This window comes from Halictus rubicundus, chromosome 12, assembly GCF_050948215.1.
Source record: "Halictus rubicundus isolate RS-2024b chromosome 12, iyHalRubi1_principal, whole genome shotgun sequence".
Classification (NCBI taxonomy): Eukaryota; Metazoa; Arthropoda; class Insecta; order Hymenoptera; family Halictidae; genus Halictus; species Halictus rubicundus.
The window spans coordinates 509,885-536,448 of record NC_135160.1 but is presented as its reverse complement, the minus strand read 5'-3'; the positions used below and the strand labels follow the sequence as shown (position 1 = coordinate 536,448).

Below are 26,564 nucleotides of genomic sequence, written 5' to 3'. Positions count from 1 at the left end.
TAAATAAGCATTAGCAGTGTTAGGCAATAAATGTAATAAATCACCATCCTCGAAGTATTAGACTTTGATTTCCTACGGTAAATCATGCTTACCAATATTCGTTTCCAATTTCGATTTATCGCTGCGCAAGCTGCAATGATGAATAGCATTGCATGCTTTTAATATTAATTTCGTGTGTTGGATTGAATGCAATTTTCTGAGTCATCGTTCATAAGCTTCTATGTTATCAAAAGATTATTTTATAGTATTACAAGGATATTTTAGTAAGCTTTATTTAAATCTTATTGCAAAAGATCTTGTAGAGATTGTAGAAACAGGAGTGCATGCGAGGTACGATACGGAAATAGAAAGTGAAGTGGACGTGACGCGCTCCTTTTAATGGTCTTACGATTCGCTGATGACGCAAGACCGCTAATTCCCTCTTTGCTTCTGCGACAATTTGCACGGGGTTTCCATTATTAGCGCGGGCGCGAATTAATTTCGCGGACGAGCAGGAAGGAAGGCGTAATTCACCGGTCGCTTTCTACTGGCGTTGCAATTTACTCCGAAATTGAAACAATTAAAACCATTTTTTCCAGCAAGTGATGCAGATTACTGTGCGAGTGTTTGCTCAGGCGGCGGTTCGTTTACCTCCAGAAAAGGAAATGCCTGACTGGTTACGACACCCTAATCACTGAATTTCCACTGGATTTTACCGGGACTTATTTGCCCGGGAACAATTCACTTCCGCGCATTGTCAAAATCGCCATTACTTCCTTCCACATCGCGAACCGTTTCCTACTTTCTTCGATGCGTATGCTCGAGTGGGTCATACGTTTCATCATACGTATAGATCATTCATTTTCCTGCAGTGAATTTCCACTTTTCACATCTGTTAGAGACACCGCACTGCATTGAAAATTTGAACATTTTTAGATTGCAGGATACCGGAGTTGAATATAAATTTCTTTCTCTAATAATTTCAGTAAGCTGAAAGCAGTACGTTCACATTATTTTACCTATTTATTCCTGCCATAAGTGCATCTTTGTAGTCACGATGCTACCCGTATTAAAAAATTAGAAAATTATAGCAGGCTACTCACTTGTAATTTTGCAAACGGGAGACTCGGCTTGTTTTAACTGTGGTTTACGCACGGAACAGTTGGATCTTTTTAGAGTTTGGAACAGTTTGTTCAGCAGATTATTTTCAGTGGCTTCGGTGTGCTACCGCTTCGCTACCAATCAGTCCGATCCACGTCGTGGACGGAAATCCCGAGGAATCACACTAAAGCCGGCCGTCCTACATAGAAATTACCACGATAGCCCGTGTCAAGGCGTGCGTGCGTGTGCAAGTGTACACGCGACTGCGTCAACGACAGTAAAACGGAGTCGCGAACCGACAGAGGAAACGGAGGATTTGTCACGAAGGCAGTTTGGTTTAACTGATCTCATCCGTCTTGTCGCGGACGTTGCCGCGTTCTGGCAGCTGTCTTCGTCGTTGTCTCGACGACAACGTTGCCCGACTTTCATTGTGTGCGACAGCTCGATTCACCCCCCTCGTCTTTTTCAAAGTGAATTGAACCGGTCTCGTCGATCCTAACGGGCCAGAGATCCCAGACTTTTAATATTCGACTGTGGGCACCACTGGCGACCAGTTAGCCTGTTGCGCGTTGTTGCGCTTCAAGAAAGACTCGCGGTTTCAAGGTCTCAGCGATAGGAGAAAATTGCAATATGGTGACCTGTCCAATGGATGAATACTCGAACTGCGTGTCTGTTGAAATTAGTATTCTCAAATTGTTATTTTGTTTCCTCAGTGCTGTTTCTATGAGAAGGACATGAATAAATGAATTTGGTAATATAAAAATTTAGGCAGAAGTATTTTCATATTTTTAATCATTGTACACGAAAGAAACTTGCAAAACTCCTTTGGTGGAGTCTACCATTTAAAGCAAATTTGATTAACTTTTATTTTGGAGTTCGCACGAATGAGAATAACTTCGGTAATATTTTGTTGGTAGTTGTAACATTATACTTTGGTACCTCCGGTCCTGCAGCGACGTCGAAGCATAACTCTCGTTCTGAAGTATGTATTCAATATGCGTGAAACTCGGTGAACTCACGCGTGTCATAAGTGTCACGGTTCGCCATTGCGTGCGGACGTGTCTAAGTCAAGAAATGTGTGCCATTAAGATGACATTTACAAACGTTAGAACCACTTTCTGCGTCCCACGCGTCACCATCAAAGAGTCCTGATTGTTACGTCACGTGCTTTATTCTATTAACATCCTTTTTTTGTGCGTGCTGATATTAATTGCGGAGCATCACGCAGATCGATATATCCTTGTCTCCCATTCACCGTTGCGACACGTACCACGATTTGCTTAATAATGACCGTGTAATTAGCGAAGAAATAATCAACGAAAGTAATGTTGGCGACGCGTACGATTTGCATATTAGAGCAACCGACGTCGTTTAATACTAAATTTAATTATCGCAAGTGCAACGAAAATTCAATGCGTTTTGAACGTGTACAAATGTTTAATTTATCGCAAAGAAATTCCTAAAATATACACCAGTAACAAATTGAGAAACGATCGATGAAATCTGGGAGTTTTGAATCGCGCGTTTTGCATGAATTGCTCGATAGAATCAGCCTATGTACAGCGATCACGGAGACCTTTTCAAGCGCGCTAATACGTTGCGTGCGATCCATATTGTTGAATTATGATCGCGAAGTTCAAGATCGTTATTTATTATAATCATTGAATCTGCCAACAGAGGAGAATATTGCAGGAAGGACGAGCGTCTTCGCCATCGTGCAGAGCTCTGAAACCAAAGGTCACGTAGGATAACGCGAATCCGTGAGGCCTCCGCGTTCTGTGATAAAACATAAGTACACCGGAGCTGGTCTTGTTGCTTCCCTCTCCGTCTATGTTAAACAGTTATTTGCTACGTTGTTATGGTCGTGACGGTATGCGTGTATCTGCATTAGTTGCTCGGTGTACTTTACGCTGCGCAGGGCACGTTAATCGAACTTTAAGTACACGCTATGGCCGAGCGTGTGATTGAGCACGAATGTTGTTTGAGAATCGACATTAATGATTCCAACGAAAACGAATACATTAACGGTGAGATATACAAATGTATGCGGAATCACGGCACGGCGGAGGTTCCCCCTCGTTGCAGTAAGTGCATACAAAGTCCTGAAATACATTAATTAGAATTACCTATGTAATGGCGACGACTCGCAATTTAGACAATTACAATTGTTCAATCCTTTACTTCCCTGCGCTTCGTCTAGCCAATTTCCCCATAAACGCATAAAAATCCGCAGTCCAGCGTTACAACTTGAAAGTTCATCCGCGAAACAGCAACAACGAGTGCGTATCTGAGAGACCTTTAGAGTCGCGCGCATAAACCACGCGTTTCTGGCCTGATAACGCAGAAGATGAGATAGCGAGGAGAGATGAAAACAAATGTGGTTATTGTGTAGAGGCGGTGGAAGGCATCGGCGCACTCGGTGTCGAGGTTTGTTTTATTAGCAAAAGGTCTTCTGTTTTATGCAAGTGACGCACGTGTGCGGTCGCGTTCCTCGGCTCGTGTGAAATTATTCGGACGCCGGTTCCGGCAAATGGTTGAGCAGGATGTGCACGGGTGGTTTCGCCCGAGACCCCTCCCCCCTCCGTTCTCTAGTTCGGTCGCGTTTACACCCGAAGCGGGTGAGGGTCTCCGATATTTTCGCTCCCTTAAAGGTGCTTCCTTTTTCCGTTCCTCGGTCTATCCTTATCTCACCGTATTCTTCAAGGGGGGATACACGAAAGTTCACTTTGCACGGCGTGTCAAAGGGTTCCCCCCCCCCCCCCCCCCGCGGGGGATCCGCCGTAACCCGCGTTCACCGTTCTCCAACTGGGCTTTAATTGCTAACACACGATAAACGAACGTCAGGTTGCGCCTCCTCTTCTTTTCCAACTGCCGCGATCAGCGAGCGGATATTGTGCGTTTTCGACAACCGACTATCTTGTCCGGCGAAAGGAGATATTACTTTCCTTGCCTCGCCGCCCGCGAGATTCACTTTCCTTGCGATTTCCAAAGCTCTGAGCAAAGATGCTACGAAGGCGAACTCGTTCAGAGACTAATTTGTTCTATCCAGACGAATTAATACTAAAACTGCCACTGCTGGTCAGATGACTAATTTTATATTTTACAATTCATTTTATACCGGCCGTCGTAAATTTGCGATAAGGTAGAGTGACTGCATTACCGTTAAAAAATGATTTTACGTGCCTCAAGTTTTCGTCCTTATAGAAGAATATTTTATCGCTGGTAAAGGGCTCATTCGAAAGGGGAAGGTACAATCTAGTTCGCGCTGGTCAGGAGCTACCAAGATTATGCTGATATTTGGTAACATAAGCGACAGAAGTAGGTCAAAAATTAAGAGCCAAGACTCCGTAGATTCGCGATAAGGTAGAGTGCCCACGTTACCGACAAAAATAGGCGAAAAATGGTTTTACGTGCCTCAACTTTTCGTCCTTATATAAAAATATTTTGTCGCTGGTAAAGGGCTCATTCGAAAGGGGAAGGTTCAATCTAGTGCGCGCTGGTCGGGAGCTGCCGAGATTATGCTGATATTTGGTAATATAAGCGATAGAAGGAGGCCAAAAATTGACGATGTGCATGCCGTGGAATCCAAGCATTTTTATTCCATTGAATGAGTTTTCTGGATGAAATTGAGAGTAGCGCGCAGTAGAAAATATCTCCAGCTACAAATTGAACTATATTTTGTCTTGATTCTCTGCGAAATAAAGCCAAAGCTTGAAGCACGTTTCTGGCGTCGGATCAAGACCAAGACGGATCTTAAGTCTGTGTCTGAAGGCTGTGAATGGAAATTATTAATTAAAAAGTCACGTGACTATCCCGGGCCCTTAAGACTAGAACTATCGAGCACTAAACCCCACTGATATATGAGTCGTTTAATACAAAATTGGTGTTTTTTATAGACGCAGTAATTGGTACCACGGCAGTAATTGGGACCGTTACCCTACTATGTATTCTGTGCAAATCGATCTTCATAAATTTTTATGAAAGTCGTGCTCCGCCTTATGCATATAACTGATTGTGTTTCTTTGATTGTTTCAGGTTTTGTCTCGTGTTCGCCGAGCCCCTGCAAAAACGGAGGAGTGTGCGTGTCATCGCTGCGCAGCGAGTCGCATTGCAAGTGAGTGCATATATTTCACCATTTCAATTATTATAATAGCGCGTTGTCATAGCCCAGCCCTATGCGACCTTAAGCGTCGTTTGACGCGCGTGTCAAATGATCCTGCGCGAACCCCGTCGAGTTCGCCGTCTTGACGATTGGCGAACTGTCCCGAAGTATAATAGAAAGAGAAAGAACGCGTGAAAGGGAGAACTGAAGATAACGCGCGTTCGTGGTATAGACCAAGGAGTAACAGGGGGTAGGGGGAAGAAAGAGAAAGAGAGGGCAAGAGAACCGGACGTTCCGTCGCGTCCCACGCGGAAAAGACGAGAACCAGAGGAAACACCGGGAAAAGGGACGTCGTGAAGAATGGGAGGCAGGAAGGAAAGATTGATGCATTTAAAAGTACTTTAATCGAGATTCATGTCCCTTTTATCTTGTTCCTTTTCTTGCTTGAGCTACACCCCTGCTGAAAAATTAGTCACAACACACTTTTATTTTTACCACTAATTGCTGCAAGAAATAATCTTACGATGATGAATGAAATTCTTCCTATTCTACTCCGAGCCAGACACATTCATCCTTCTGCCATTGTGTCGGACGCAAGTGGATGAAAAATTAGGCGTAATAATATTCTGTTTTATTTTCACCACCATTTTCCTGCAAGAAATAATCGTACGGTTGAGAAAAGGAATTTCTTTTCGTTCTGATTTTTATATTAAATAAAATAGAATATTATTATTAACTCAATTTTCCTGGTCACTATCACCGGAGCCGTATGCATACGCTCAACTTTGTTGGTCACTATCATTATTCATTAGCTGAAAAATAGAAATGGAGGGTGTTGTTGGAGATGAAAGTAGTAATTCTGATTATAGTGAAGAAGAAATTAGGCCACTGAAACAAAGACGAATTATTGAAATAAGTTCTTTTACTTGTAGTCATTTTTGTACTTAAATATAATAAAAAAAAAAAAAAAAAAAAAAAACAGTTTGGTGATAAAGGCCTTCTTTTCATATTTCCTTATGATGCAAATGGGTTAACGCTTCATTTACATATCGACAACTATTCTGTCCCATTTTTTCTGTCACCGATTAAAAGATTTTGTAGTTCTAGTACATAAATTCGCCAATAGATGCTGAGTTTGTAAAATTGGTTACGGTTCGTGAACATTTATTTCGATATTTTTATTTTAGTAAAATCGGTGACGTGAGAAACAATTAAAGGTAAAAGTAGGTTGGTTGCCGCAGAACGGTTTAGCAATCATTCGATTTTTTCCGAAAGGGAAATCAGTGTGTCCCCGGTCGCGATTGACCGCACGATTCGATCGCGCGAAATGACGCCCCGGACTCGCATCGATAGAACATAATACCAACAGAATGGCGTGGGATGGCATAGAATGAGATGGAACGCGATGGGCCGGGATCCGGTAATAGCTGTAATAGTTGCCAGTCGTGACCCAGCGACGCATCTAAATTACCTTTATCTCCGAACCCTCGTGGGTTTCACTTTTGTATCAGTCAGCTCGACACCTCCGTTGATCTGTCGTTGACCCTCTTATTACACTGCCCACGGGTATGCAAATGGTAGCAGTCGCGGAGAATTTGGGAATCGGTAATGCCACGTCGAAGCTACCTCGCCTTTTGCGTTCAATGAATTCTTATACGACGATTTATAGTCCCAGAGGACCACACACCAGAAAATATAAGTCGGATGCGTGAGCTAATTTATGAATCATTTTCGGTTACAAATTGCCCTCTACATTTTCATTTTAGTCAACGAGACAAGCTTTCTTACGTGGAACAATTTAACCTCAATCGTAAATTCGAGAAATCTAAATGTACACGTTTATTCTTTAAATATTCAATTGAATATTCAATTAAATTTTCATTTAGTCCCAAATTCCTAGCCGATAAAAGTCCCAGAAGAGTAAGGTCACGTGGATCAAAGAATAGTATCTCCTGGACGATATATGTCCGTGGCTAGACCCCTGTTTTGGACATATATCGAGTAAACACTGTATTCCTATTTGATCTTGTTCACGCGAAACAGCAATTTCGGGTGCGCTAATTTAGTAAAATAGCCCTAGGGATTGTCGATAATTGCAAATTCGAAGAGCGAAGTAAGAAAGGGAACGAACTACGAAGCTCAATTTCGATTACCATGTAGGATAAGTCTACGGTAACCTTTAAGATACTAGGTTTAATTGCGAGCCGGAGATAATGATGCTACGCGCTCGTGACCTCGGCGTTCAATTTTTAGTCGCCGTTCCCACTTATATTTTCTACTCTTATTTCATCTTCCCTTTGATTATACTCTTATCTTACTCACCGGCCGGCGATACCACCACCTCACCAGGACGCCTTCTGCGAGGACTAATTCATCTCGTTGCGAATGCGAACAGCACTAATCTCGCGTTGCAACGGTATGCTTTTCAAAGCAATTCTGCGTACGTGTAATTTGACGGATACTAATCGCGGTGAACTGTTGCAATTCAGCACGCGTGTAAATCCAGAGTTTAGCCACGTGAACCTTAAGCGTTGCTATTAATGCCGTAACTCCTCCATTTCTGGTGTCCGAAAATTTGAATCCTCACATGACAATAATTCTAAACATTCTTCCTACGTCTTTCCATTTTTATTAGACAAATATTTTTATTTCTCCTTTTGTATTTTTCTGTAAACTTCTTCTTTTATATATGTATCTCGAAAAATATTCCCATTCATTATTTAACCGTTCAATGCCTTCCACAAAGAATTTAATAATAATAGTAAAACCCTTCTGCCTCTTCGTCGGCGCTCGAATAATATTTATTCATTGTTCCATCGAATCTGCAGTTTGAATTGTGGCAATCCCCGATCGCTCTTCGCAGTTTCCGCGCAAAATGGCGATGATCCGACACAATAACAAATTTGGCTAGTGCCACTTGACAATATGGTGAGTTAAAGTTACCGCTAACGGATGGAGGATCCGGCACAATGGAGTGGAAACCATCCCCCATGCGATCACGTGCACGCTCTCACATTCATGCGCCCGTAGGTTTCGCGACGATAGCGAGGAATACACACGTGCCCCTGCGGCACAGCGATCACATAGATCTGCTCGCACAATGGATTTGCACTTGCACAGTTACATGTTTACGTGGATGCGCTAACGCGTGCGTCCAAATGCATCGCGTGTGGACAGGTCACGTGTGCTGGCACGTGACCCCCATGGATTTTCCATCGGAGCTTCGACAGCTCCGAGTGGAAGGGTTCGCTTGTCCAGAAAAATAATATTGTTTTTCTACCTCGATGTTTTCCCCCCTTCCGACGACAGTATCGATCTAGCAAGCGATTATTTTTTGTTACGACTTTTCTGACGACGGAACAACATTATAGTCTGCTTTTCTAGAAAAAGAGAATCGAGATTGTAGCCAAATTGCTGGTCTTCGTGAGAAATAAAAATGGTTTGCATCAATTGCAAAGCAATAGGAACCAAATGTTTATTATAAAAAATAATAATAATAATAATTTTAATAATACTTTAATTTTGAAATTCTTAATCTTCCTAGAATTTTCAATTTGACATAGGATTGGATAGGCGATAGTATAGGATAGAGGATAGGATTGGATAGGATAGGATCTCAATTTTGCCATAATACTTTAACACATTTTTACATTTCCAAACGTAATTACACCGATTAATTCTCTCTTGTATTCACGTTGCACAGTTACTACACTTTGGATCCACGTTTTTTGTACCTTCGTCCGGAACATGTAGTCGCCCTTCCCGGTTATAAAGATAACGACGAGTGGTTTTCGTGCGTCCAGGCACCATTCTTTGGTTCACCTTTTGGTCATGATTCACCGTAACTGTTTCCTCACTCTTGGCACTTTTTACTTTCCTGAGCTTTTACGACACCGCGGCGCAGAGGAGAATTTACGGTCCTCGGTTACAAAAACCGGGGAACTTCTTTCGGTTTCTACTTTTTACCAACCGTACGACTGGGGGTGAACTTTTGGTAGATCCATTAATGAAGTTCCTGCTTTACATGCGCAGCTGCGACCGTTAACCCCGGAAATTTTTTTCTTCGCACTCGCTCGACCTGTATCGCACGCACGAGGGAAGGGTTCGTCGAACGGAGCAACATATGCACGATGATGGATGATGGCGTGCAAACGCATCCCCTGTGCGAGTCACGGGGTGCTTTTGAACGGGCGTGTACGTTTCTATTTTGTATCGCGCACGGGTTGACGGTTCCTTTGAGAAAGTAGCTTAAATTCCGAACAGCCTTGCCGAGGGTTGTTTCGCGTCTCGAGCACCAGAAATCGGTGTCGGACTCTGGTTACAATTGTCGTTCGTTTGCATATTGTGCAGCATGTTTTCACCCGGCTCGAAGGGGTGTGGTCAACGATGTAGACATGAGACTAATTATACCGCGTGATTTATGTTCCCCGCAGGTATGGTCGTTGCATTTTAAAGAGCCGACCGTCTTGCTGGAGGATCTTTCCTTGCCGAACGTGTTTCTCTTTATTGAAAACGCATTGCACTTTTGCAAATTGTTACGTTCGTTCTTGAGGAAAAACGAACATATTTCAGTTTTCCAGCATAACGCAGTGAATGTAGACTTTAAGAAATTCAAATTAACCCTCAACAAGCCCCATCAGGCCAGCCTGATTTTAAATGCAATTACACCACTTTATTATCCATGCAAATTTGCAACTGTTGGTCAAAATAAGACAATGCGTATTTGTTGTATTATACTAGAAGTCTATTAATAACCTTTTTATCACAATATCATTTGAAATAACTTGTTGGTCTTCAGAAATTCTGATTTATTCCCCTTCAAATTTTAGAAGATCAGTGCCGGCAGGTGAGGTGTTAATTAACCCTTAGCACTCGCATGGCGACCGTAAGGCGCTACTAAAAGTTGCTGTGTCATAATTCAAAATATTTTTTATATTATTAAGTTTGTTTGTATTTAATAAATTGCTAAACACTTCAGTATCGTACGAGTAAATTGCACCATTTTTGTATGTGTGACATGAAAAAAAAATATATTGAAGGGAAATATTCTAGGTCGGAAGAAATGTTTCGTTTTGGAGTTAAAATAGCTTCGTGTGCAAAGGATTAACCCTTTGCACTCGGCCCTATTTTAATTCTAATAATAAATTTTTCTTCCGTCTTAGAATATTTTCATTTGATTCATACGAAACTGATCCGATTTCCACGTACAATGTTTAAATGTTTAGTGATCTATTGAATACAAATTTTGTAATGTAACAAATATTTTGTAACATTTTTTGTAATTTCTTTGAGATAATGCCACAACAATTTGTAATGGCGCATCAGAGTCACCACTCGAGTGCAAAGGGTTAATACACCTATGCAGTCAAATTTAGACGTTTTCTTGACTTGAGAAATTCTATAGAGACTTCGAAAGGTTGGTCATCGGTAGCCGAGAGATAAGAAGCGTAATGTAACATCGAAAAGCGACACGAATCCAGCTGTAAATGTTTATCAGCTAGTTACATTGCAAGCATGCGTAGTCACCAACTCGAACGACAATCGCCGGCAAAAGACGCAGCGCGGTTCTGTCTTCTTTCAATGTCACAGATACTCCCTTGGTTCCTGCCATTGGTTCGTGCAGCGGCGTCCAAGTGGTGGAACACGCCGCGAATTGATGGGTACCATTAGTAGCAATCATTGCCATCTGTTCTGTCGGGAAATGTTCTACGCTCGTTCTGCGAACTTATCTGTCTGACGCGCGTTACATCGAATGATTTAGATAGACTACGCGCTCGCGCACCGCGCGCTCTTATCGTCCTTTCAAACAGACTATTCGCGAGCAGAAGTTTGATCAGCCTTGAACCAGCCACGGGCTGGAATTAGAGGAACACTCGCATTGTGCGAAGATAAATCACAAAGTCAGACCGCGAGGCCTTTGTTCCACGAGTGAATGGACCCGGAGGAGACACGAACCGATCGACAGAGGATGACGAAGGTTGCCGGGGCCGCTGTCAAAATACCCGTGTTCCTTTTTCTTTTTTTCGTTATTTTCCCCGTGGACGTGCACCCCGCGGCGATCGCGTCATCGTCCGTTATCGTGCGCTTTAGGGGTATCTCCGTGTTGTTGTACCTGGGGGCCCGATGCGTGTGCACGCATCCACATTCCGGCGCAACAATACGCGTGCACGTACGTGCAATTTACTCGCGCCGCGTCGGTCGCTGTGCAACGACGCCCTATCGCCGGAGTGCATCGGCTACCGGGTACTCCCAGTTTTTCCCGCTTTGCCGCGAAGATCGACGCGCATTAATGGCGGGGTCCGATACGCATCGTGGCGTCTAATTTATTTCCCAATTACCACGGCTCGTCTATTCCCAACTTTATCTATCGCCGGCCGAACTCTACGCAAGTCGGAATCGTCGCAACGGGAACCCCGAGCTAGGCAATCGGATCACCGGCGTCGGCGACAGCGTGCGTTGGCACACGCAGGCCCATTTCGCCGATGCGGTGCGATCGAGTCGGTCCTCTTCCTATTTGCATTACCGATCACCCAGATATTGAGCACCCCTGGACGAATAACTAACTTCATGCCCGCGGGGCCTTGGATCGTGGCCACTCGGCCGTGATCGGCGATCCTCGTCCAGACGTATCCAGACGGAGCGAGAGAGACTCGGAGGCACGTCGGTGCGAGAGAACGGACTAGAATCGTTGGGGTGGTGGAAAGGGGAGCGAGAGGAGCTCAATGGAGAGAAGGGCTGAGCGAATGGAGCGAAAGAGAAGGAGGGGAACACCGTCTGAACGTGAGCGCGCTTTCCCACGCCCGCCGCGCATGCGCCGAGTATCCTGGCCCCTCGTGGACCCCTCGGCTCCCTCCGCGAGTAATCGGTTCTCTTGCACTTCCACTCCTCTCTCTCGATCCGAGGGGACGTCGACGTTTCACCCTCTTCGTCGCTCTCGGGCCACGTAACTTCTTCTCCCGCATCGGTTCTTCTGACTTTGTTCCTCGTTTCGCTTTCTCCCTCCTCGCTCTCTCTCTCTGCGCTCCCCCTCTCCTCACCGCCCCGTCCCATCGACTCCCCTACCTCCAGATATCCGCATAGATTCAAGTGCGGACGTCTGCCGTTCTTTCTCTCCACCACGTTCTTTCTCCGTACACCTCGTCCGCGAACAATATTCGCTTCCACCACTTGTCTCCGGCGGTGGCCGGCTCCCTCGGCACAGCGTTCACCTTCTCCTTCCACTTCTTTCGCCTAGCAATAAGCTGCTCTAATTATCTTCGACCTGTTTGTCAGCGGATGCCGCCGATCCTATGCGACATCGGGCCCGATTGAACGCGCCGCGCGCTGCTGTTTTCTGCCCGTCGACTTTTTGCCTCTTTTTCCCGTGGGTGGCACGCCAAGTTAATCGATTCATTGCTTCGCGGAACACCTATGGAAAATCTCTGCGTTAACCTCGAACACGACGACAACGACGGCGACGACGACGACGACGACGCGTTTCTTGGAACATCCGAGGTGATAGATCTTTACGAGCGCGCGGCTGCTGGATGAAGCAATAATAATTATCCGCCGTGTGCCTATGAGCATTATCATAATGACCAGCGACTTACAATAGCATCATTTTTCAATGTAGTTCTCCGAGTCTGCAACGCTGCTGGTGCATCGTTGGTTTGCGCACTCGGTTGCAATGCTTTTTGCTGAAATGCAAACTACGCTTGCTCCGTTCTAGGTTCTCCCTTCCGATGCATCGTTAGGATAATTGTCCCAGTAGCCAGCCATTTATGGCCAGTAGTCGGCCAGCTTAAGCGTTTTTATTATTAATATGCTATTTCCTACATTTTTTTATGCGAGTACATGCAGCTATACATTGGAAGCGAGGAATAGTCTGGCCATTCTACTCGTTCGAATCTATAGGAGTTTGTTAGTAGATATCTCTTGTTTTTCAGCAATTTAGTTTCAGGAAAGTTGACTGTTAAGTAGAGCATATTTACCCTATTGTTCTGAATACGTGACGTTTGTGCAATCATTTTTGTTTATTTCTAACAGACCGATCTCTTGGACAATATACAGTGTTTTCTCGATATATGTCCAGAATTCCCATTTAATGAAATAATTACACAATGGCCAAGTGATCTATTTTAAAATAGAGACTGAAAAATTGAAATTTATATAGTCATTATTATTCCATTCTGTCTGTCCCTTTCTCGAGAAATAATTGCACGACGATGGCAGACAACAACTTCAAAGTACTTAACGCTATACAAATTACGCGAAGCCTTATCCGAGGTTTACGAGGTTGTTTCAGCGTCAATAAATTGAATGTGATTGGCCGATGTTCTGTTCTATTATGGTTCCACACGTAGACTATTGACTGTTGTTGCGCGTGTCAAGAAAATCGGTACAGCTTCGACCTTCTATCGTTTATTCCTAGACTTGGATTTTATGATTTCACAGTCCCCATGACGAACTTACAGATTTTCTAGCTGATAAATATAGTGTGCCTAAGAAGTATAAGAATGTAGACCTAAGAAGAATAGTGGGGTTAAAGTTGGAGATCGATTTCGCAGTTCCGTTCTGGGGCGCACAATTGAGAAGATTTCGCGAGCTACGTTCCAGGAGCTAGGGACTGAATATTTGCAGAAAAGATTTCAATGAGCAGGCGTGGTCCATAAAAGTAATTCTGGAAGAAACGCGAGACGTCGGGGCAGGATGAGAGAGCGGTGCTGGGATGTTTGCAGAACCCGCGGAACCCTTCCGAACGTGTTATTTGCGAATACCTACGAGAGACGGGGTTTCGCTCGTTCTCGTGAGAAGTCGGGCTTACGGTGCCCGGCACCTATTTCCACCGGAGGGTAACAAGATCTCGAGGAGAGCTCGATAAACCGATAAGTTCGGTCGAATCGCTCCCTCGTGTCGAATCGCGGCTGCTCGAAGGTCTGTTTGTTTTAGTACAAGCGAGGCAATTAAACGATCACAGCTCGAGTTCACGGAAGCATTAGTTCCGCCGGAAGGTACAGCTATTCCGCAGGCCATCAGTCATTTGTTTGTGCTCTGGCCGGTTTTGCTTTACGATGCTTTCGTTCGGCTCGACTCGCTTATTGCCACGGATCACCGACTCGTTTCATTCGTCGAAATCAAACATCAGAAACGCGCTATGTATTTTCAAGACAAACACACTTCGCCTCGGTGTTCCACACTTGTTTTCAAATGGTGGATCGCGAGGCTGTTAATCTTGTTGCAAGGTCGTCTCGTTTTCGCTGCAAATCTGTATCAGGGTCGTTCTAACCCCCCTCGAAGCGTGTTAGGAATAGAAAATGCAAATCTATGCAAATTCACGGTTTTGAAAATCTATTTGAGAAAATATCATTCGATTTCAGTAAAGACTTAACCAGATACTTACTTTTCATTTCAATTCAGGTATTTTAATTAAATATCATCCAAATTGTAAAAGTTAAAAAAAAAGATTAAAAGTAACAGGGGTTTCATTGAATTAGTATCGTCTCACAGTTACATCTAATCCCGTTTCATATTACGTTACTCGGCGAGCGAGGTTCTGGACTTGGAAGGGATTGCACCCTTAATTGAGCCGTTCGTAACACAAATCGATTAACTCCATAAAACAAAAAGTTGAGAAATGCGATGAAATAATGTACATTGTTTTTGAAAATTCTCTTTATAATATAAATTCAAATAAATATTGTAGAAAGCATAAATACAAATGTAGCTTTCATCTAACGGTATATAAAATGAATAAGAAAGAATAGCCAAAAAATAATCGTCAGTAATGTTACAATTTTTATGCGACTGGTGGAGTTAATCGATTTGGCGAGTGAAAAAAGTAATAAAGTTAAATTCAGTGTTGAAATTTGTAAGTTTTTATTACAGGAAAAGTTAATTATTATATATTTTTATGACAGATTTTCCATAAAAATGAATATTAACAGTTCTGTTATAATATATTATTTGTGATTAATTCATCAGCAATATAAATTATGTATTGAAGAACCATCGGATGATTCACTGTTTTCCACATCCACAATGTTATTAGTCTCGCTCATCTTGATTATAACGGTATAATATTTATTTCTTTAAAACCACTGACAAATTGAAAAAATTGTTTATAATAATTCAACCCCAAATACGATCTGGGAGTAATGTTGAAAAGACTGAAAAAATATGTAGTCCGTGTAATGTTGGTAAAGTATACTAAATTAAGCTTTATTCTTAATAATAATTAATTTGACTTCACAAGTACTTGATCCTGCGGCAATTAGACTGTGACTGACTAGTTTATTTTACTTTAATTCTGATAAGACGGCACTAAAAAATTTACCGTTATCATTCAGCGCTTGCTGGTGCATTTGAGTTGCATTATTGCAACGATTTACATTGGAGTACGGAGTTAATCAAAATGGCCTCTGAAATAAATTATTTATTATTCAATGGCCAAAAAAATTTTGTTGTTTAATGGTGTTAATCTTTATTATTCAGGAAAGTTATTATAAATATAAAAAGATATGACTATACCAAGTGCTTTGACACTTAAATTTAAGATTTTTCAAAAAGTGGAGTTAATCGATTTGTGCAGTGAACGGCTCAATTCGTAACGAAGGTAGTGGGGAAAAATTGTAGACAAATATCGTGCACATCTGATTCGCATCGAGACATTACCGTAGTTCTTTCTCGCATAATGGAAAACGTATTCCGTTCTCGCAGCTGCGTATGCAAATGCCAATCTCTAGGCGGTTGGTTTATTACTAGCCGTTGTTTGGTGGCTGGGAACACGGTGGTAGCGTCCGACATACTAGTGGCCAGAACATATACGGTACACGTTACTGTCCCGGTCAGAGAGGCGTCTTCCCCTCGTTAGTGGCCGTAGGAGACGTCTTCCGTCGCGTTCGTCGACGCGGTACATAATGAAGCTCCTGCAAACGGAACCGTTGTGCTCTCGCACCGACGTGCTGATTGCCAGTGCGAATATTGTCGTACAGTAATGGGTCTGTTCGAAGAAACCCGTCGACAGGAGAATCGCTGGAGCCGGCCGTCGAAAAAATGATTATTTAGCGCCAATTAGAAACGGGCGCCTAACGATTCGAACGGCCCAGGCCGTGTGTGTAATCCTCCCCTTTCGTTTTTTTTTCTCTCCCCATTGTACGAGCGAACACGGTGTTTCCGATGCGAGGCCTCGTCTTCCTGGACTGATCGTACACAACCATCGTCATCGATTCAATGGAGTTGAATAACCGATTCCGTCCGGTTCACTAAAACGTGACTCTCTTCGCACTTATCTCGCCAGCGGTATTAACACGCGACGCAACGCCTCGCATACTAATTCGCCTGTATTTTTCTCTCTCCCCGAGCTCGACCTTACGACCCGTTCTGAATTTAACCAGCCGCCCCGAGGGAGAGAGGAGAGACCGACGAAACTCGTACCGCCCGGTCTCGAAACATTAGGAATTAATTTCAGATAATTGAAACGTCCAGTTAACCGCTTATTCCCGTCGAGCGAAGTCCCGTTGCCTAGCGTCCAACCATAGGCTCGGCCGGAGAAACATGATTTCTCGGTGCAGAAGAAAGCACCGGTGCCCCGAGATAAATTTCTTCCCCGGGTATCCTTGTAGTCACACCCGCTTTCTCTGTTATCCGTGCGCGCGCGAACGCGCGCGGCCCCGGTAGCGAGCGTTACCGGCCGCACGTTTTATAAATCTGCACGCCCCACATCTTGAAACGTCCGTTACACGTCTACCGTACACGTGGTCGGCGTGTATTTACAAGGTTTTTTACCTTAGGCTCCCGCATACCGTCTTTGCAACACGCGGACACGGACGTACGGTTTTCGAGCGCATTCAAGTCACACGAGCGCGCGCCACCGAGTTCTCGGGTGAGAGCGGCGCAGCGCGGCGCGGCGCGGTGGCTCTGGCGGGACGAACGATCGGCTCTCTTAATTACGATCGGCGCGATCGTGCGTGTGCAGCCGAGCCGAACGAGAAAAATAACTAGTGCCTCTCCTTTCTGGCGAGCCACGCGAATTTTATTCCTGTCGTCGTTCGCATACACGAGCGCTATTAACGACTCCCGTCGAGATATACCGATGCGCGCCAAGCCGAACCGGCATGCGGCATCTCGCCGGATCGGCTCCACTTAGATACCGCACGATTCCAGGTTCAAACGCCCGATCCGCGTCAACGATTATCAGGTCAATTCGACAAACGGTTTCTGCTTGCACTCGCTTAGGTCACGTCGCACAGTCGTCCCAAATCGCCGAAACGTGGTCAAAACCTCACAACTTATTATAAAATTATTGGTTCTGCTTGAAAATTGGTATTAGTCCGTTTTTGGGGTCGCTTATCACGAATCTGAACTTGAAATTAGAAAATTCGCTGTCTCATATTGACCTGAACGTGCGGAAAGACTAATTCTTCGGATAGCAAATTCTACCCTGTGTATTGTATAAAGTAGGTATTCTATTCGCACTTCATAGTTCCCAAAGATGAAAGAATTGAAGAATTGCTGGTTTCTTTACGTACGATAAGATCCTATAATAAAAAATATGGGTTTCCATTTGAAAAAACAAAGTTGACCTTCAAATGACCTTGAAAACGCCATCCAAATAAAAAACTGATACTGCCTTGGACACGTGTTTTACACTTTTTTAAATATTTTTCATACTTTTCGAGATATTCCGCTGGAAAGATTTCAAATGAACAGCCGATATAAAAGCAGCGTTCGTGTTTGAAAAATATAAAAAAATTTCGGATATATTATTCTTTATAAAAAAACTGACATTCTATTCAAAATCTGTTTAAATTTTAAAGAAAGACTTGGTGCATATCTCTCACAGTTTGACAAGAAATGCAAGGAAAGCACATAAAATACCTATTCTGCGTTACAAAAAACAGTGCTACGACCGCAAAGGCACCTAGGGGCAGCTAATTCTTTTTAGAATTGCAAGATATTACTATGTAGTAGAAGCTCCAACAAGTTTTAGAGCTAGACCTGGTGAGACTTGCAACTTTTCCTCTAAATCGTAAAAATTTATGCCTTCACTTTTACTCTCTCTTTGCATACATAGTTGTCAGTTAACAATAAACATTTGGCACTAAAAACTATGCAACTTACCTCCACACACAGCATCCATAATGCACAATTAAAATCGAAATGTTTCAACACAATTTGTACACTGTCCACTTGAAATTCGCAATGTGCTTCACAAGCTTAAAAAGGTATGATCTAATGAACTCGAAGTTCGGACTGTGACTGTTGGTCAGGTTTTGCTGTTTACCCCCACTTAGAAACACTCTTAGAGTAACCAACCCTATACTTAAAACTTACCTAGCTGAAAGTTCATATTTTAGGTTTTGGCCACGTTTTCCGGCTTTGGGACCACTGTGCGTCGCTTTTAACCAGTTAACAGTGTTTGACGAGTGTACTCGTCATGAAGAAATGGCAATATTGTGTGTCATGACGAGTATACTCGTGAAACAGCTATAATTCAAATAGCGGTTAATTTTTTTTACGCAACTTAGGTACACATTTTTCAAAGAGGTCGCAACAGCTGACTGGTTAACCTACTTAGTTACGCTGCTTTTCGCGCGTTCCGTGGTCAAACCGCCCGACTCGCTGCGTGCACAGTGCAGGACGAAATAGTGGGACGCTTTATATTACATATTTATAATAGAGGTCTCCATTTCACGCGTGCACGTGTAATAAACGAATCCGGATCGAAATACACGGATCTCTACATTTTGATCGGACTACTTGATCATATAGATCAGTGTTACACGCCACTGTGAACTCGCTGAAAAGCTAGTCGCGACTTCTCAGAAAGTCGATTTGCATTGCGCGACATTGCGAGCATGAAATTCTTGGCTGAACGATTGCCGGTGAAAAAAAAAAAGTTAATCAAGGAAACTGCAAATCACACGCTCGTAATGCGGTACACCTTGAAGTAATGGGAAAGTGAACTGGAGTATCTATCGGATCGGCGATTCTTTGCGTATGCGTTGTTACAAGAAGAAATATAATAATCATGACGCATCTATCTCCATCTGCAATTTATTGTCTTGCCAGAAATGTAATTCGGTGGATAAATTAATGAAAGCAGCCGTCCTGTTCGGTAATTGAAATAGCTGCAATTTAACGATTGTTAATACGACGAGATAACGATACAACTATTTCGTCCTGGAAGATAGAGATCAGGAGAAAGCAGACACTTCCAACGACTCGCGAAGCCTGGGTCCGGTTCAACCTCTGTTCGACTTTCTTTCTAAATATGCTTCGGAATGCATCTCTTATCGGGAGATGATCGGCTTCGATAAATCTTCGCAAGCTGGGAAGTCGCATACACCTCTGACTTTGAATCACTGCGGACCAAGTTTCGGTATGTTCGACGATTTACATTCTGTTCTACTTGTTTTCAAGGAGAACACCCGACAATTATGTATTCGCTTGTTATAAAGCCATCACTATCATTTCTCGTCAGAGCTGTATTAACCTCATCGCGTTTTCTTTTTCCTCTCGATTCTTCTGAAATTTTTGTTAACCATGTCTCCGCAAGCCCTGAAATTTTCGTCGGCCCCAGGCACCGTGCCCAAGAGCCAAGTGTGCTTAATGAACGAGGCGTTCCCGTTTCCAGGACATAATTAGATCGGGAACGGGTTCCGAAGTTCAGAGGACGACATCAGAGGGAATCGGATGCAGTTGACGCTCGACGGGTAATAATTACCGACGGTCGATAAAGAACACCGATTTTCTCAACGAGAACGATGCTTTATCGAGCAAACCCGCATCCCAGGATTCCGCTAATCACCACGTGCTTCGTGTTGATGCTCCAGTTAGGTAGCCCGAAAGTCCTTGTGACCAGCCACCTGCGATGTAATTGTAGCTCTCGTCCTCTCTCTCCCTCTCCCTCTATCTCTCGCTCGATCTCTCTCTCTTTTTCTCCGTCGGTAATATCCTGACACTGGTGCCAGGAGGAGGGTGTCCCCCGCCCAGCTGCACGTGTAGATCCGGTAGGGTCCGTATAGTATGGCCGTTCATAGCGGCAAACGTTTCGACTCGGCAAGGACCGGCGGACCAGGATCACCGGTTTTCTATGTATGCCACCGTCGATCGGCCATCATCGGACCCACCACCTTTACGGATCCACGCGCATTGTGCGCTGGTGTTCTTCGTGCATGGCACATCGGCACCGTGGCACACACGGGTGGTGTTTAAGAGCCGAGGAACGCAGATTATACGGCACTAACGCCTCCAGCTACGGTCTGCATGTTAAGCGTCTTTCTCCCTCGCCTCCCGTGATTAGGGCCGATCCCCGGAGCTTCCTCCGTCTCTTTCTTTCCGATCCTGCGAGCCTGCAATCCCGATCCTGTTGTTTTTGCCTATTCGATGGCCTGTCCCTCGATTCCTTTCACTAGCCAGCCAATTATTTTTTGATGACAGTTTCTTCCTCCACCTGCGCCGTTCGAACCTGCTTCGGTTCGATAAAACAGTCGAACGTTAAATAAGCGATAAACTTTAATGGGAGCAATTAAATATATGACCGGAATTTTTCTCTCTCATTTTTTACCCTTGACCACTGAATTTCTGTTTCCCGTTGCTCAAGTATTATCTTGCCGCGAGCATTAGGTCCCTGTACCGAAAAATTTTATAAATTCTTGTGATTCTGATCACACTTGATTGCGCAATAATGCGCGAGGTTAACCCCCAGCACTCGAATTGCGACTGTAAGGCGCCGCTAAAAATTCCTGTAGCAATATTCAAAATATTTTTACATTATTACGTTTGTTTGTATTTAATAAATTACTAAACATTTCTATATATAGAAGGGAAATATTCGGGGTCGGAAGAAATGTTTCGTTTTGGAGTTAAAATGGCTCCGAGTGCAAAGGGTTAAACGTTGATACAAGAAAACGTTAGAACATGTTACAGAATTTATTAGTAATTTATTAGTTGAGGGGCTAGTGCGTCACAATTGTTCAAATACAATTAACGACGTAATTGTTATTCCTACAACCGCATACAATTATATTTTATTACGTCACGGTTCATAAATGAAAACCGGTTATTACAGGCTGAATGTGTAATTACGATTAATACAAACAAAGTCCGAGACGAAAAGAAAATGGTAGGATTTAAAATTTTTCCCGTACTCCCAGAACCTGATACGTTCCACATTCATTTACGTTTATCACAGTTGGAGCGTAACGCGCAATAAATTTGCAATTGCAGATAAAAACTAGTCGGGAATACCTCCCGTTTCCGACCCCCTACGTCGTATCAATAGTCCCACCCCTTCGCCTTCCATCTCCGTCCCTCTTTCTCCCTGTCTGGCCTTCATAAAACGATTAGTATGCCCGTCGGAGCCGGTTCGAGCGTTACTTTCTTCGACTCCGTAGTAGTATCGTAGACGAGGGTCCCAAGCAGTCCATTTGTTATTCCGCCCCTGGCCGAGACCAGCTTTTCTCCGGCTCCCCGGCTATATAGAACACAGGCCGGGCTCGAACACAGCCCTCGAACCACGTTTTTCTCCTCGCGTTGCAGTTTCAATTTCCTCGGCAAAAAGCTGTGTCTGGCCTCGTTCGTTCTGCTATTCATTTGCACTCGGAAGGTATGAATTAATGGAAGCTGGCGAGCGGTCGCGCGCGCGCCCGGTTTTGTTGGTCATTGTTTCACCTCGGCGTTCATTAAATCATTGATAACCAGCGGCGCGGCGTCACACCATATCTACGCGTGGTAATTACACGGGGTTATCATTTTCCCGGCCGTGGCTACGGCGAGCACCGCCATGTACGGCCCGGTTGTAAATTAATTTCCCCCCCGCGCGGCGGGGCAGGTCACGTTGCAAATGGAACTAGTCACCGTATCGCGCAAATAAAACTAGACGCTACCGCGATCAAACAAATCGAACCAGATAATCCGTATCTACGATCGAATATTGTTTACACGATCACGCCCGTGGGCAAATTCAACGACAAACCTCTTTCGAACTTCTCTCCTTGACAGAGGAGAAATTCAGAAAAATATACAGAAAGTGACCTGCTGAAATGAACAAAATAAAAATATGTTTAAATATCTTTAACACTATTCCTACCGGGACCGGTCAAATGACCGTTTTTGAAATTTCGATTAGAATTTCTTATATACAACGTAATCGAATCGCCTTTAAACTTCACGACTTTTCCTAAAATATGCGTATAATACATTTTTCAATATTCACTTCTTTTTTTATTGTTTATTTTCTGAGAAAAATTTGTAGTCTGTCTTACCTACCGCGACCGGTCATTTGACCGGTAGAACGATTTATATCTTTTTATAATAGTATTCTTTCAAAGACTCAATTCCAAAACTATAAAGTCGTTACAAACTAAAGGTAAGGCAGTTGTGGTATGATTTTAGCCGAAAAGTGCCATCCAAGGGCTGGTTTACGGCACTTCAAAGTGTTTAGAGTTCTCGCTCGCCTATCGGCCTCGCGGTGTTTATTTGCCTGATTGGTATCCGAAGCGGTCCAGAACCTCGGATTTTCTTACACCGTCTTATCTACTATGACTGTAAAATAAATAAAATCATAGCCGAAGGAGATGCCTAGACGTCTTCTCACGAATTCAAATCGGTAAAGTCTTGTGAGCTGAACAGAGAGCATCAAAACGCGAAAGTTACAAGGAGCATATTCGGCAGTCTTTTACTATTTTGTATTTTTATTCTATTATTATTCTACTTTTATTTTATATTGTATTGCGTGTTAAAAGTCTCATTTTCAAAAAAGTGAACAAACCAACAATACTTCGTAGTAAGTTTCACATTTTATCTTTTGTTCATTTTTTTATCCATCTTGATTTACATTTTTATATTTTAATTTTTATTTTATCCCTTGAATATTCATTCCCAAAATGTCAAGACGTTCGAAATTTTTGATATTGAAAATGACAATACGGAAAATTATGAGCTATTTGAGAACGACTCGAACACCGATGAGGACGAAGAGAATGTTTCGAACGTACGTAGAGGACGAAAGAGAAGGAGATTTTTGATTTTTAGTTACTTCCGATAGTGAGAATGAGGAAGAAGTAATCGAAACTGCTGTAGACGGAACTGTTTGGCAAGAAGTAAAAGAAGGGTCTAATCCTGGAAGAGCACCTATTCATAATATTTTTAGGGGAACATCAGGCCCAACAGGGTATAGTAAACGAAATATTATGCGGTGAAAACGAATAAAATATACATTATATACTCCTAAATAAAAGAAACTATATTTTTATACTGTCAAATTGGCTATTATCTTCATTCTATATTAAAAAATATAAGTTGTGCTAAAGACCGGTCATTTGACCGGTCGCGGTAGGAATAGGTATACATGAAGTGTCGGTAGGAATAGTGTTAAAGAAACTTCGATAGAGTAACGGTTAGAAAAGTGTGCAGTATATCGCGTTTCCACCAACTTCAACACACTGTTACCTGAAATCACAAGTTGAATCGATATTCAGCGTAACTCCTTCGGATATCCGCTATGTCCACCTCACTGCACAGTGGTCCCAAATCGCCAAAACGTGGTCGAAACGTCATAACTTATTAAAAACTTATTGGTTCGGCTTGAAAATTGGTATTAGGCCGTTTTTGGGGTCGCTTATCACGAATCTGAACTTGAAATTAGAAAATTCGCTGTCTCATATTGACCTGAACGAGAGGAAAGACTAATTTTCCGGATAGCAAACTCTACCCTTTGTATTGAATAAAGTAGGTATTCTATTCGCACCATAGTTCCCAAAGAAGAAAGAATTGAAGAATTGCTGGTCTCTTTACGTACAATAAGATCCTATAATAACAAATATGGGTTTCCATTTGAAAAAACAAAGTTGACCTTCAAATGACCTTGAAAACGCCATCCAAATAAAAAACTGATACTGCCTTGGACTCGTGTTTTACACTTTTTTAACTATTTTTCATACTTTTCGAGATATTCCGCTGGAAAGTTTTCAAATGAACAGCCGATATAAAAACAGCGTTCGTGTTTGAAAAATATAAAAAAATTTCGGATATATGATTCTTTATAAAAAAAAACTGACATTCTATTCAAAATCTGTTCAAATTTTACAGAAAGACTTGGTGCATATCTCTCACAGTTTGACAAGAAATGCAAGGAAAGCACATAAAATACCTACTCTGCGTTACAAAAAACAGTGCTACGACCACAGAGGCACCTAGGGGCACTAATTTTTTTAGAATTGCAAGATAATACTATGTAGTAGAAGCTCCAACAAGTTTTAGAGCTAGACCTGGTGAGACTTGCAACTTTTCCTCTAAATCGTAAAAATTTATGCCTTCACTTTTACTCTCTCTTTGCATACATAGTTGTCAGTTAACAATAAACATTTGGCACTAAAAACTATGCAACTTATCTCCACACACAGCATTCATAATGCACAATTAAAATCGAAACGTTTCAACACAATTTGTACACTGTGCACTTGAAATTCGCAATGTGCTTCACAAGCTTAAAAAGGTATGGTCTAATGAACTCGAAGTTCGGACTGTGACTGTTGGTCAGGTATAAAAAACGACCTTTTTGCTGTTTACCCCCACTTAGAAACACTCTTAGAGTAACCAATCCCATACTTAAAACTTACCTAGCTGAAAAATTCATATTTTAGGTTTTGGCCGTGTTTTCCGGCTTTGGGACCACTGTGCGCTGGAGCGAACACGCCGCTTCTGAATTTCTTTGTGTCTGTTCCCGTCACCTTTTTGCGAACGATATCGTTGCGCGCGTTCCTTTTCTTTTGCGACGCGAATAGGAAAGCACGTAGAGCCGCATGCAAGTATTGTACGCGCGTATCGGAACACATAAGAGTTCAGGAATGTGTCGGTGCGTAGAGTCCGGACGGTGTATCGAAGCTAGAGTGTATCGGAAGGGACGGTGTTATGGCGTAGATCGCCGCGAAAGAATCAGGTTTTCGAGACTGTAGACGATTTGCTCGCCTCGGGCTCTGTCTCGCATACCTGAAGAAGAACCTGCGGCCCCGCCGTGTTATTAAAGAACCGGAGGGTCTCCTCTTCTTCCTCCTGCTTCTCCTCTTCGCCTACCGTATCGTTCCGTGCCGCCTCGCGATGCCTCGGACCCCCGTCTTCAGCCTCCAGCGCCAGAATCCCATACGCGAAATTTTACTTTATATCTTTTCAGACTTTAATTATTGCTTTTCGGCTCGCTCTCGTAACGATATTGATGGCTGACCGACTTGTCAAATTTCACCTCGCCCTTTCGCCGAGTCTCGGCAACGAACGCGTCGCTATGGGATTGCTCACGATTTAGGGGATTGGGAATTGTAATAATTCTTCTTACGAAATGCGATTTTCATAACCGAATTCTGACTCGTCAAACCGGATATAGTAATTTTTATTTCGTTCGTTCCGAAGTCGAAGCAATTCCATTTATTTTTGTCCGGGAAACGTGCCCCACGATTTCCCTTTTCCCTGTTGTAATACCACCGACCACTTCCTCTTGCAAGAATGGTACTCTGGCAACGATTGGTATCCGACAATAATCAGCCGATACCGAGGTCAGACTGAAAAGCGTAAGCGTTCGATCGATCGATCTGCCATCTCGAATCGAGACGTTTTCCGTTTCTGCGGTCACGAGGCGATTCTGGGCCATTATCACGATTAAGCCCCCGGTACCCCTCTGAACCCTTCTTGTGCCTTCCACCCCCGGTCTACCATCTTCCATATGCCGTATTGCTGCCGATTATGGTAATGATACGTTTGCGCGTATCGCAACTTGCCACAATGATACAGATCCGAGTACAGAATCTATAAAGCGTTCCTTTGATGCACTTTTTTTTTTAATTCGGGGAACCCCTTAAATCGTAATCCCATAAACCCTGCACCGCAACCCTAACGTAACCCTAATGTGAGAGAGGGGCTCTGCGGACCACCAGTCACGATAAATTACAAAGATTTATTATATTGGACGGTATTTCAACAGATTTATTTTTATTTTTAGAGAATCCGAATTAAACAAATCTATATTTCTCTCAATATCAATATGTAACTTGATATACGATATGACATACGAATTAAATGAATTTTGGTGTTACCAAGATATACCACTTATTATTTCATTTCTGGTGTAACCAGTCTAAAGTATCAAGTACTTTCGATTACTCAATTAATTAAAAAATGTTTATCTATTGTACTTACATCTCTCCGTTAATTCCAAGCGGAACGTCAATACGGTAAAGAGCACACAGTGCAATATCCAGCCGGAAGCGCAGTGATTTTTGAACTTCCCCGACCAGTCTGCCTTCAAGTCCATCGTTCATTATCGGTAATTGATTTTACGAGGCACTGTGTAGGAAGGTATTTAGAAATTCAATCACGTATTCACTTGCACTCGTGAGCCTCGTTCGAGTCC

The 26,564-nt window shown here is 43.1% G+C and overlaps 1 protein-coding gene and 1 long non-coding RNA gene across 3 annotated transcripts in view; one reads left to right on the top strand and one right to left on the bottom strand.

The window, feature by feature from the left end:
• The window catches only part of N (neurogenic locus Notch protein), a 326,309-nt gene that overhangs the window by 53,631 nt on the left and 246,114 nt on the right, over positions 1-26,564 (top strand). For both annotated transcript variants that reach the window (XM_076798609.1, XM_076798608.1), the window contains exon 2: positions 5,116-5,194. In XM_076798609.1, coding sequence (XP_076654724.1) covers positions 5,116-5,194 — 79 coding nt within the window. The remainder of the gene's footprint in view (positions 1-5,115; positions 5,195-26,564) is intronic.
• LOC143360071 (uncharacterized) overlaps positions 1-26,564 on the bottom strand; it is a 180,608-nt gene that overhangs the window by 107,428 nt on the left and 46,616 nt on the right. The window lies entirely within an intron of this gene.